This window comes from Callospermophilus lateralis, chromosome 7, assembly GCF_048772815.1.
Source record: "Callospermophilus lateralis isolate mCalLat2 chromosome 7, mCalLat2.hap1, whole genome shotgun sequence".
Taxonomy (NCBI): Eukaryota; Metazoa; Chordata; class Mammalia; order Rodentia; family Sciuridae; genus Callospermophilus; species Callospermophilus lateralis.
The window spans coordinates 87,551,315-87,565,611 of NC_135311.1; the positions used below are offsets into that span (position 1 = coordinate 87,551,315).

Below are 14,297 nucleotides of genomic sequence, written 5' to 3' on the forward strand. Positions count from 1 at the left end.
CTTAGGAATAAATGTGAACTGAAAATACATAAGTTCTAGTGCAGACTAAATTATGGCCTTGAGTCATTTCTGAGGCCCAGAAGAAAATGTCAGTTCCTGGACTAGGTGATCCTAAATTCCAGTACACTTAGACACATGTCAGAAGCAAATGAAATTCTCTGAAGGATTTGTTTCTTAGGCTTCAAGATTTTTAACAGAGTTAATTCAGTACCATATACAGCATATAATTAAAGATGACCAGCATTATGAAGAAACTGGACAGTATGCAAGAGAATCAGCAAGAAACAACAAAAGAAACAGCCCCAGAAGGACTCCATTAATTGTAACTGTGAATAACAATGCCTAATATGTTGTTTAGGAATAATAGATTGAATAATTTAGTGGAGAATTGAAAACTATAGGGATTAAAACCACAGATTTGAAAAAGAACCAAAAAGAAATTATCAAATGAAAAAATGTCATAACTGAAAGTCTAAATTAATGGTCTTAGGGGTAGTTTAGACCTGCAGAAGATAGATTGGAAGTGGAGCAGAAGAAAATATCTACTGTATGATGAAAAAGGGAGAGAAAAGACATTTTAAAAAAGAAAAACAAGCAGTAGGGGGAAGAGAAGTTCTGTGCTAATTAAACCTCCAGGAGAGAAGAAAGAGAAAGGGACTCACTGATAATCTGAAAAGAAAGTTGCTCAGAATTTTCCGAAATAAATGAAAGTCATAAATCCAGAAATTCAAGAAGTCCAATCTAAGTACAATGAACGAAGAAAGGAATCAAGAGTCTGGGGTTGTAACTCAGTGGTAGAGCGTTTGCTTTGCATGTGTAAAGCACTGGATTTGATCCTCAGTACCACATAATAAATAAATTAAATAAATAAAATAAAGTTTTTTTTTTTTAAGAAAAAGAGCGATTTGGCTGAAACTTGAAAAGTAATTTTTTTTTTTTTTTCTGGTGCTGTGGATTGAACCCAGGGCCTTGTGCATGTAAGGCAAGCACTCTAACTTAGCCATATCCCCAACCCCCCACATTACTTTCAAAGGAGTGAAAGATCTCTGTCTGACTTTTCAGCATCAAAAAGGAAATTATAGGACCACACAGAATGTTGAAAAATATCTTATCAAGCAAAAATTGTACACCCAGTACAAAAAAAGAGTGAAGTTGAATAGACATTTACTGAAACCTCAATTTGTCACTAAAAGAGACCCTGAAGATCTACCTCAAGTAGAAGGAAAATGATTGCTATGTAGAAAGGAATGATGGCAACAAAAAAGGAAAAAAAAAAAAAAAAAAAAACTAAATGAATTAAGGTAAAGCCAGAAATTTATAGGACTCGATAACAACAGTAGCATATAAGTCAAGGTGAATAAAGTTAGTGTTCTGTGGTCATTGCATAGACCTCAGAACATTAACTTTATTTCATCCATTCCAGCCATTACATAGATTTTAAATAGGGGTAAAATACCAGTGGACATTAGACTTTGATAGATCAGTGATATATATTGTAAACCCTAGGGCAGTAGAAATACAATATGAGCTATGTGTGTAATTGTAAATTTTTCTAGTTGCCACATTGAAAATTAAACGAAATGAAATTGATTTTAATATTTAACCAAATATATCCAAATGTCAGTGTAAAAATCAGTGTAACATTATTTGAGATATTTTGCATTCTTGTTTTTCATACTAAGTCTTTAAAATTCCATTTGTGTCACATCTCAGGTTGGAATAGCTGTATTTCAAATGCTTGGTAACCATATGTACCTACCTTGGGCAGTGCAGTTGTAGGATCACTAATAGACAAATAGTAAAATAAAATGTGTACATTCCATCCAGCACATGCAAAAATAAAATGGAATAATAAAAATAATCATTCTGGAAGACAGGAAGAGAAAAAGGAATGTAGAACAAGTGAAATAAATAGCGAACACAAGCATGTTGGTAGATTTTTAAACCCCAATATACCAGTAAGTATAATAATAAAGACAAATATCATCTTACTTGAAATAATACCCAATTACTTGCAGCTGAAGACACAGCTAAAACAACAATACAGAGAAGTTGAAAGAAAAAGGATTGAAAAGTCTATCCAATGCAAATGTCAATCTAAAAAAATTGATGTAACTGTATTAATATCTGAATAGGTTTTAAAGCAAAAAACATATCTGAGAAAATGGTGGATGCCTTATAATGAAAAATGGTTCAGTTAGTCAAGAAAATTCAAAGATTTTAAGTTTTTCAGTAACACAGCCTAAAAATAAATCAAATGAAAATCGGTAGAGTTAGAAGTCATAGAAACCCCCAATGAATAGTTGGGGAATTTTAATATTTCTCTTTATAAGAGAAAAAGATATTAACATACACAAAAGAATCAATGATGTAAAATATAAGAGCAACACAATTAAATTGGATCTAGTAGATTTATATGAAACGTTGTACCCAGTAACTACAATATACATAATTTTTCAAGGATGAAGCATTTACAAAAGGGTCAGATTTGTTTATAAAGCAAATCTTAGCATGTTTCAAAGGACTGAAATTATAGTGAGTCTGTTCTCTGACTACAAAGCCAAGTCAGAAATTATTAATTAAAAAATAAAGATATTAGGAAAAAGGCTAAAAAACCAATTATCAAATCCATTCCGAGAAACTAGAAAAAGAAGCACACACACCCTGTAATCCCAGTAGCCTGGCAATTTAGCAAGACCCTTTCTTAAAAAATACAAGGGTTGGGAATGTAGTTTGGTAGAGCAACCCTGGGTTCAATCCTCAGTACTGCTGAAAAAAGAAAAAGAACAACTTAATTTTTCAATTTTAGCTCATTTAGCCCAAATGAAATAAGTAATAATAGAGTTAGAAAGTAAGTAATAATAGAGCAGGAATTATTTAATTAGAAAAACAAGGTACAGCACAACAAAGCCAAAATATTGTACTTTGAAAACATGAATAAAATTAATAAACTTTTAAGATAAAAAGAAGGCTCAAATAACTTCAGGAATGAAAAGAGGAACCTTATCAGTATAACTTTTAATGTCATTAAAAAATCATAAAAGGATACTGTGTATAAAATATGCCAATAAATGAAAATTTTGATAAATGATCCTTTTTTTCTGATAAATGAACCAAATTAAAGTAGAGGGCTGGGATATAGCTCAATGATAGAAATGCATGCCTAGCATGTACAAGGGCCTGAGTTCAACACTCACCACTGGGGGGAAAAGGAATTGGGAAATACCAAGTGTGCTGTAATTATTAAGGAATGATTTCATAATAAAAATGTTCTCTAAAAGGAAACTCTGGACTCAGATAGTTTTCTCAGAGTCTTTCTAAACATTAATGAAAAAACCCCACCCAAACCTTTGCATAATTACACAATTATGGAAATATTTGAGTTTGTAACTCTTGCCTAAGTTAATTTCTGTTGCATTTTAATTATCTGGTTCTGTAACATGATGTTACTAAGATTAATTGCTGTAGTGTTTTTTTCTCATTCCTTCATTCACAAATTCTGGACAATCTTTTGAATGTTTGATGCTGTATGTGAAACATTTGCTATACACAGATCAAGAAAATATATATCTGGTCATCCTGAGGTTTATACCTAATGAAGGAGACAGATGTTTACACAAAAATTGTTCAGTTTAGTATGAAAAGTATTATAGTAAATAGAAGTAGAGGTGTTTGGGAAAACAGAAGGTCATCTAATTGCTTAGGACAGGCCAAGAAAGGCTCTTCTGAAGACAGGTGATATTTGAGTGAGCCTTGCGTGGAAGGTGTTAATATATCAGGCAGAGGGAGATGTTACATTTAGGAGAGTTTAACAGATGTATAAAAGCCATGAGAACCTTGCTTATTGAGGAATATATGTGTAGTTTAGATGACAGTATGGAAAATAAGAGAAGAAAAGAAGGTAAGGACTTATCATTAAGAAGCTTGTAAATCATGTTAAAGATAAATGGAGTATTTCTAGTCTTATAAGTGGAAATATAACATGGTCAAATTTTTATTTTATAATGATTATTCCAGTTTTGCTTTAGAGAGATTGAAATGATGTAAGACTGGAGGCAGGGAAACTGGTTACAAGGTTGTTGTTATAGATAGGCAGATAAAATGATGAGAGTCTAAACTGGAAAAGAGGCAATAGAAATAATGAATGATTCTATGTAAAGGCTTTGATTTTTTGGCGTAGTTGGCAAGCTTTTGTTTCTGGCACTAAATCGACAGTGTTGTTTATTTTTTATGATTATTTTTTATTCTTGGTAGATAGTCACAGACGTAAATGCAAATTTAGGAGGTTCAATATTTTAAAAAGGAGGAAGAGGAACTTATTCAAGATCACTCACATGGGAAATTGATACTCATGTTGATTATTTTTCTTATTGTGCATTATGCTGAAGGCCCTGAAGGCAAATAATAGTTATTAAGCTGACCCACAGATGAACTCATCTGTTATGAATGGATGACTATATTTAAAATTGTTCGTAAGCATTTTCATTTTCATTGAGGAACATGTTAGTAGTAGAAAAATTGTGCTTTACTGAGTTCCTGATACAAAAAATTCCCATCAAAAGTTCCTAACCTTATAGTTTTCTTGGGGAGGAGATTTAAAAAATTATAGACATGGAGTTTCTTTAGTTTCTTGAGGAGATACATATTTGGTATCAACATGGGAAGACAAGGAAATCAGTTTTGCTAACTTTGTTTTTAAAAGTATCTGCAATTTGGGCTGGGAATGTGGCTCAAGCAGTAGTGCGCTCGCGTGGCATGCGTGGTGCCCAGGTTCGATCCTCAGCACAACATACAAACAAAGATGTTGTGTCTGCCGAAAACTAAAAAGTAAATATTAAAAAATTCTCTTTCTCTCTCTCTCTCTCTCTAAAAAAAAAAAAGTATCTGCAATGAGTCTTTTCTTTATTGAATATTCTATATTAAGCTAGTAATCAACAGTACTTTTATAAAGCCAGGAATACTTTTTTATTTGCCTTGTCCTTTTTACTCTTACTCAATGTTCTGAACATTTACTCTTACTCATGTAAATTTTGTTAACATTATGACATGTTATTTTGAGGAGATACCCAAAGCTCACTAAAAGAGCTTAAAATTTGTGAGGACTATTTTTTTTTTAAATGCAGCTTACACAAATAATTAAGCAACTATTAAGACTCATTGCGTAAGTAAAATTATGAACAAAACTTCCTTTCTGGAAACATTTTTCAATGTATGATTATTAACAGTATGTATTATGGTGGTTTTCATATCTCAGCTAGGAAGAATTCTGAGGTGTGAATACTTGGCTTGGGAGTCAAATCCTGAAGAAGCAGAAGTTATCTTTTGCCTAGTCACTAATGGACATTTGAACTTATATCTAAAAAACATGAAGTGAATTATATTCCTGAATCTAATTCAATTTCCATGTTTTGTTTATATAAAAAAACTTAGAATTTAAATTTAGTGAATTCATTTGTGTTGTTTTCTAAATTTCACTTGAAATGGTATCTTGTTGACTCTGCCAACAGTTCCCATTTCATTCTACCTTTATGGAGCTAAGGTGTGTGTGTTAATCATTTTGGTAAGTTTAATCAAGCTAAGATATTGGTGTCAATCACATGCATGTTACCTAGAAAAAGTAGTTGTCTATTTCATCCTGTGTATGGTCCCTTTAAATGTTTAGCTTATTTTATTGGGCAGAATTCTTGATGATATGACTTCTATAAAATTGCTAATATCTGAAAATTCATATACATAAATTTAATTCAATAATTTTATTTTCAGTTATTATTGGTTTGTTTTCTTTTATAAAATCAAGAGCTTTTTATGCTGTGTTATTTGGCATATCATTTTAAAATTAAATCAGCCATTTTATAGTACCAACTATAGGGTATAGCATAGCTTTCAAGGCTTTGTCTTTTGCTCATCTAATTTCATTGTTTACTATTCTTCAAACTGTTCTTGCAGTTGTTTGTGATTTGGAGGTTATTATTTTGTTTTAGACTGTAATGCTAGTTAATGTTACTTTTATTCACCTACACATTCTAATTCATTCTTTAAGGCTCATTTTAGTGCGGTCCACCTTCTTCTGTATTTAGTGTTCTGTATAGGCAAAGTTAGGAGCTCTGTCCTACGTTCCTTTCTCATGTTATACCTCCATCTATTCTGGTAAATAATAGCTATTATTTATTACCATATTAGTTTCTTAATAGCAATGTTCTGAACGATTTGAGAACTGGGTTTGTGTCTGAAGATTTCTATCCCCAAGAATGAGTAGATAATTTAAATTGTTTCCAAAGAATAAAGAAAGCATGATAAATTAGCAGCAAAAAGAATCTGACATCTATTTGGAAAGATTGAAAGATTTCAAAGGTACCCCTTTTGGCGGGATAGAGCAGGTGCTTAGAAACCATGGCATTCTCTGACTTTGAATGTGCCATTTAAGCAGTATTTTGCAGGTGGTTTATTTTTGTTCTGAAGATGCTGAAATCACTTTAATTGAAATTTCTTATGTTGTTACACCTTCTAATTTATTTATTTTTTTTTAATTTTAGGAAACACTCCTTTACATCTTGCTGTGATGTTAGGAAATAAAGGTTAGTAAATATTTTTCTTTTTATGTCCAACTTTCTTCACTTGTGAAGGCAGTTTAAAATTTTCAGTTTTGTCACTTGAGTTTTTAAAAAATTAACTTGATTTTCTTGTATTTGAGCTTAGGATTTAACATATTAAAGTTAATATTTTTTTTCCACTTTTTATAGTCCTTTTTAAAAAGAGAAGTCTTGTACTAACCTTCATGTCACTTAAATCTTTCTTTCTGCTGGGGATGTGGCTCAGTGACAGAGTGCTTGCCTAGCATGTGCAAGACCCCAGGTTAAATCCTCAACTCTGAAAACAAACAAACAAACAAAAAAACAAATAAAACTTTCTTTCCCTGAGTTACTTTATCAAGCAGGTATTTATAATTTTAGAAGACTCCTATTTCCAAATATTAAGGCTTATTAAATATTGTAAAACTTAATGTCTTAAAATACCTAATAAAAGTACTAAGTATTTATAATTAGTAAGAACTAATAGTAATTTATAATTAGTATAAGTATTAATTTATATAATATGAAATATTAAATGTAATAATAAATATTTTGAAAATTCATATTTAAGATCATAAAAACTAATATATTATAAAAACATTAATATGAAATATTTTATATATCTAAACTCCAGAAGTTGATTCTTCTTTATGATAGATAATTGTAAAAAATTGAGACATGTTTGTTTTTTTAGTTAAAAAAATACTTTGTAGGCAGGTGATTTAAAAAATTTACTTCTGTATATTATTCCTATATGCAATGCCATTTCCATTACCTGGATTCCCAGTTATTTTGGAAAGTGAGGATTCTAAATAGCTGATTGGCAATTTTCTGAATGCTAGATTTAAAAACTTTAAATATTTGATGAAAATATTATTAAAAATACACTCTTGCTTCTGGGCATGGTGGCACATGGTATAACCCCAGCAATTTGTGAGTCTGAGGCATGAGGATCTTTAGTTTCATGCTTGCCTAGGCAGCTTAGCAAGACCCTATCTCAAATTTTTAAACAGGGATTGGGGTGTAGTTTATTGGTAGAGTGCTCCTGGGTTCAATCCCCAATACTGGGGGAAATTTTTTTCTGTATTTTTTAAACAGACTAATCAATTTCTTTTAACATTTTTCCTTTTAATTATTTAGAAGTATCGTTGTGAATATCTCTTATTGTCATATGGTGTAATGTAACTGTATAAACATTTGACCAATGCCTACTGACCTAAGGGTTGTTATTAGAACCTGTTTTTTTTTTTTTTTTATTGAAAATTAAAGTTCTTTTGTTAGTTTGTGTGTGAGTGTGTGTGTGTTTGTGAGAGAGAGAGAGAGAGACACACACACACACACACACACACAAACACACACTGGGGATTGAACCCAGGGCCATCTTATGCATGATTCTTGGCAAGTGCTTTACCACTAGCTATATCCTCAGTCTGTTAGTTTGTTTTTTTTTGTTTGTTTGTTTGTTTGTTTGGTTTTTAAGTTCATCACATGTTTAAGTGAATCATAAGATCTGTAGGATTATTTAATTTTGATTTTAATTCTATATTAATTGATGATTTAAATATTTAACTTCAATATGACTTTTCTTATATGAGTTACAGATTCAGTTATAACTTCTCAGTAAAGAGATAATAATAAGATGCTATATATTATAGAAACTCAAGAAATGGGGACCAGCCAGGTCTTAGCAAGATAAAGAACCAAGATGTTTTGGGGATCAGCCATTTTCCTATCTGCTCATTTCCCTATGTATCATCTGTCTCTTATGGTATATCTGCTGTCTTTACATATCTTATATCTTTCTTTCCTTGGATCCTAAGTTTTTTGTTTTTGTTTTTTAAAGAGAGAGAGAGAGAGAGAGAGAGAGAGAGAATTTTAATATTTATTTATTTATTTTTAGTTTTCGGCGGACACAACATCTTTGTTTGTATGTGGTGCTGAGGATCGAACCCGGGCCGTAAGCATGCCAGGCAGGCGCGCTACCGCTTGAGCCACATCCCCAGCCCCTGGATCCTAGGTTTTAATGACTTTTTAGGTTCAGTATTTACCACCAACTTGTTAGGTTTCTTAGGTTTCCAAATTTTTGAGCAAAGAGTTTGCTGGTCCCGTTCATTTCAAGCCAAGCTATTAAGAAATGGGTGCTGGCAAACTCATGAATTATCTGGTTTTGAGATAGATATTCTGTGAATTTAGCTTTGAGTAGGCTCACTTGGAGTGAGAGATGGGGTACGAGAGGAAATCAGGATAGTGTGTTTAATAGGAAAATGGGCAAAGCAGGCCATGATAGACATCTCTAATATAGCTACCTTGCTGAAAATACATCAGATATAGTTGACTAAATTTGATCAATGAAAAACTTATGGTAGGCTGGGGTTGTAGCTCAATAGTGGAGAACTTGCCTCACACTGGGTTTGATCCTCAGCACCACATTTAAGAAAAAAAAAAAAAAGGTTAAATTCTAAAAAAAGAAAAGAAAACTTATACTTTTTTTGGAAAGAACATTGGATCAAAACTTTAGAAAATAGCTAAAATATATTTGTTATTTATAATATGCCAGATACTTTTTTCTAGTACTTTGTACATATTAACAACCCTTACACAACCATATCCCATGTTGCCTTATTTTCCAGGGGACAAATATTAGCCCTAAGAAATTAAGCAACTTGTATAGAATAAAGTAGCAGAATTTTGATTTCAGCTTGGAATGTTGAACCTTTATTTATGGTATACTGCATTGCCCTCATTTCACTGAGAACTGCTGAAAAAGTGTATAGTTGGGCTAGGGATGTGGCTCAAGCCGTACCGCGCTCGCCTGGCATGCGCCAGGCGCTGGGTTCGATCCTCAGCACCACATAAAAATAAAATAAAGATGTTGTGTCTACCGAAAACTAAAAAATAAACATTAAAAAATTTTCTCTCTCTCTCTCTCTTTTTAAAAAAAGTATATAGTCTATGTCAATATTAGAATTTAGCTTTGGGTAGGCTCGCATGCAGCTTGCCAGTTCAGATGCTATTTTAGAATGTGAAATGAAACTTATCTACCATCCCTGGTATAGTTATTCTAATTTTAGATGTATGTACTGTTATGCTTTATCATAGGTGTATATGTATGTTAACTTTCTCTAAAATGCATTTCATTAAACATTAGTTTCTTGGGATATCACTAGGCAATTAGAGAAAAAGAGTTTCCAGGTCAGTTTGATTTGAAAAATATCAGGCTAATAAAAGTTTAGCATTTTTTGCTGGATATGGGGGCGCATACCTATAAATCCAGTGGGTTGGGAGGCTGAGGCAGGAGGATCAAGACTCTTATAAAAAAAAAATGATAATAAAAAGGGTTGGAGATGTGGCTCAGTGGTTAAGTGCCTCTGGGTTCAATTCCTAGTACCAAAAAAAAAAAAAAAAAAAGAAAAAGAGGAAAGAAAGGAAAAAGTTAAAAGTTAAGTTTTCTTTATGGTAGAACTTGTTATAATTTTGATATGCTAATAGTCATTGTGAAGTTCCAAGTTGGAGCAAGTGTTAGTTATACTAGTCATTGTTTCCTAGTTATTTCATGTTTGTTCTTTTTCAGCATCTGGAGAAGACTAACATTCTATGGGATGTATTTTAGGAAGCACTTGGTTAGATGATTCAGGTTGTACAAATAATGTTGGTATTTATTCTTTCTGAGTCTTTTTCATGTAGGGTAGGCACCACAAAAATATACAGATCCATTTACATTTTTCATTTGTGTGCCCCTTTGTGCTTTTTTTTTTAGTTGTTGATAGACTTTTATTTTATTTATTTATATGCGGTACTGAGAACCGAACCCAGTACCTCACACATGCTAGGAAAGTGCGCTACCACTGAGCCCCAACCCCTCCTTGCCCCCCCAGCCACCCCCACTTCCCTCTGTGTCTTTATCTTTATTGCCTTTTTATGTTTTGGATATTGGGTTCTACAAGAATGAGATTGGAATGTGTAATAGAGGATAAAACATCTACTTTCTTAGTTCTTTTATATTATACCATTTTTAGTTTATGACACTCTTATTTTTTTAACACTCTTATTCTTTTATCTTCTTTTGAGATATCACTTTTTGATTATACACTTATTTGTAAACATAGCCCCCCAACCATTCAGATAATTATTTGTTGATTGAGGAAAGGAGAGATAGATACATTAGGGTTTTTACATTTTTATTTACTCCCCTTCTCTCGTTCTCTTTGATATACTGAATAACCTTGTTTTTTCACCATGGAAGTCTGATTTTTTAAAATTTCTGGGTCTTTAAAGTTGGCTGTGTTGTCTGGGAGGTTTCTAAATTATGAATTTGAGTGGAAATAAAGAACATATTTAATTAAGGAAGATTTCAGAAATCTTTAGGATATAAAAATTGAAAACTAATCTTTAATTCTTATACTTTTGGTTAGAATCAAATTTCTAGGTCCATTGACTAAAGTTGGCTATATTGCCTGGGAGGTTTTTGAGCTATGGATTTGGGCGGAAATGAAAAAAAATCACACATTAAATTTTTTTTTTTAGTTGTAGATGGACACAGTATCTTTATTGTTTATTTATTTTCATGTGGTGCTGAGGATTGGACCCAGTGCCTCACATGTTCGAGGCAAGCGCTCCCTGAGCCACAACCCTAGCCCCAACATCACATTTTATTAGGGAAGATTTCAGAAATCTTTAGGAGATGAAATCAAAAACAAATCTTAAATTCTCATCCATTGGGTTAGAAACATCAGAAAATGTTTCTTTAAACCCATAGCTTCAACTTTTAATTTATTCTCGGACTTTTGTATAGTTTTAATTTTTTTAAAATGTCTAGAATTAGAATAACTTCTCACTTTCATGAGGATCTCTCTAGATCTTTTGTTATGTTTCCAACTATTCTATTCCACCTATCTATTCTTTGTATATTTTATCATCCTTATAGCTCTTGCTTGTTTCTGTGTGATTTCTATCATTAGTAATTTCAGTTTGTCTATATTCCTCAAATCCTGGATTCTTTCTGGCAGAATTTCTTAAGCCCAGTTAGTTGCTAACTACCTGTTTTATCCAATTTTTTAAAAAAAATGTGTAAGAATATTTTATAGGTAATTGGCATATCTATGATTATCTGATTTCATTAGTTGCTCCTCAGTTGGTTTATGGCTGGTGAGTGGAGGGCACCGCTTCTACAGGTTCTGTGGCATATTAGACATGTCTAGCATAATATATAAATCTTAGACTAATCCTATACCTTAGTTTATACAACTGGGATGTTGCTTTAATTATTGTTGTGTATCCTGCTTTTTAATATTTTAAAATTAAAAATATTTTGCTAATGATTGTTTGGTTATTAACACACACATTGAAATAATTGAAATAATACAGTACAAAATTATATAAGAGTATCTTCTTTTTCCAAGGTAATTAACATTTATGGCCTGAGGGTATCCTTCACACCCTACACTCCTTATTTATAACAAAGGGGTTTAGTTTGCATTCACTGAGAAAGAATCACTACATTAGAAACTTATTGTAATTTTTTTTCACTCAGTTCTGTTATGAGCTGTCCCTACAAATCCATGGCCATCTTCCATGTTTGCAGTCCCTTGTCTTTTTTTGGTATTTTTAGATATATATGACAATAGATTGTATTTTGATATATCATACATACATGAACCTTATCTTTTTTCTATAATACATATATACATGACTAAATAAAACCCAGTAGTAGGTCTGTTGTGGGGAGGGCCCTTTTATTTTTATTTTTTAAAATTCTTTTTAGTTTGATTCTTCATCATTCTTTTTCCTCACTAACCTACCCTTCTCCCAATTAAAATGATAACCCATGTTAAAACTTGTTATATATTCTTTCACTTTTGTTGTTGTTGTTGTTGTTGTTGGCCATGCTTACTGTTGTATGTGGTTAATGCATATGTGTCTGAACACACAAGGTGTGTGATTTTGGTTTATTTTAGTAAAATGGGATTATAAAATGTCCTTATATTTAGTAGGTAAGTTGTATCATTTAGTAATACATTGTAAAAATCCTTTAATTCTGTTGGAGAATGTTGGGAAAACATAATGGCAGCCGCACCCCAGAGAAAAACCCCAGCATAGCGTCTAAGGACTCTCCTTCTCTTCTTTGTTTCTTTCACTGGCGCCAGTGTTCAAATCCTGCTGATAGGAAGCCTTAGCCCCAATTAGAATTAACTTCTTGGGCCCCGGAACTGACATATGGAAGAGCTTGCCAATAAACGGGCCACCTGTTATTTACCTCAGCCCCTGCTACCTCTCTTAGACCTATATAAACACACAGCCATTTGTAATAAAGTGAGACCTCTTTGGTAATCTGTGTCGTGTGGTGCAGCGTTTTCCAGTCTTACAGGATAGTTTTAATTCATTTCTTTTTGATGTTTTAAAAAACATTTTTATGTCATTTTTCTCTTTTAACATTTTATTATGAAAAATCTTAAATGCAAAAAATTGAAAGATTATCACAATGAATAATGAAACACTCTTTAATTGTCTCAGTAATCATCAATATTATATCATATTTGATGTATCTTTCTTTGTGTTTCATATATTATTTTTGCAGTACTGTTGAGATGGATATCATCTCATTTTATCCCTACATATGTTAGCATATGGAATAAGGACATTCTCTTTCATAATCATGCTATTACTATTACGGAAGAAAATTAATAATATTGTTATAATATCTCATAGCCAATATGTATTCAAATTTCTCCAGGTGTTCCCAGAACGACTTTTATAGCTGTTTTATATTGAAATAAGACCCACTGAGGCTCATTCATTGCTATCATTCATTGTTTTTCTCCTTTTTGTGCCTAACATTTTGAAAAGTCTTATACAAGTAGACTTGTAGAGTGTTCTTAATCTTGAATTTGCCTGATTATCTTGTAGTGTTATTTAACTTGTGTCTGCCTTTTCTATAAATTGCAAATTAGCTTTTGGGGGCATGTGTAGATTAAATGTTTCTGCAAAGAATACTTCACAGGTATATGATCCACTTTATATTGTGTCACATTAGGACACACATAGTGTTAGATTATTCCACTATTAATGCTACTAAATTTGCCCACTTGTTTCATAGGGATCTCTAGATACATCGACTAGAAAAGAACATTTTTCTTATTGTAATTAATAAAAAGTCTTGGAGTGATACTTTAATACCATGTGAATATCTTATTTTGCAGCACATAATTTCTTACTTAGTTGCTTTAGAATTCATTGATATTCTTTCCTAATTTAGTTATTATACTGGGTGCTCTAATATATTAATTTTCCACTTTTACCGTTTATTAAGCTGGCATTACATTATTGTGTAAAGAAAAATTCATCACCTTTTTTTTTTTTTGTCAGTTTATTTTTCTTTCAATGTACTCTAAATAGTTAGTAGTTAGTATTGTTTTTGGTTCTCAGTTTCTCAAATCTGACCAGTAACTCACCATTCAAGCGGTCTCCTCTGTTCTTTTGGTATGACTTGATTCTTTAAAAATTACTGCATATTACTCCAGTAATATAACTGCAACATAGGTTTATTATTATCCCACAATGGACATTTTTGTTTTCAGTATATTTACTACTACAAATATTAAAATAAACAAATAAACATTCTTATATGTATATTTTACTTAAAAAACACCTCTGAAAGTTCTGTATTTATTTTATTCTAATGAAGTTTCTTATTAGTATAGGTGTTATTACTATTACTAGGAATAGTGCTAA

General features: G+C 31.8%; 1 protein-coding gene across 2 annotated transcripts in view; it reads left to right on the forward strand.

Annotated features, from left to right (window-relative positions):
- Positions 1–14,297, forward strand: part of Ankrd13c (ankyrin repeat domain 13C) — a 70,147-nt gene that overhangs the window by 18,906 nt on the left and 36,944 nt on the right. For both annotated transcript variants that reach the window (XR_013091999.2, XM_076863722.2), the window contains exon 2: positions 6,534–6,575. Coding sequence is in view for 1 of the 2 variants with exons in the window: in XM_076863722.2 (XP_076719837.1) it covers positions 6,534–6,575 (42 nt within the window). In the remaining variant the exon portion in view is untranslated. The remainder of the gene's footprint in view (positions 1–6,533; positions 6,576–14,297) is intronic.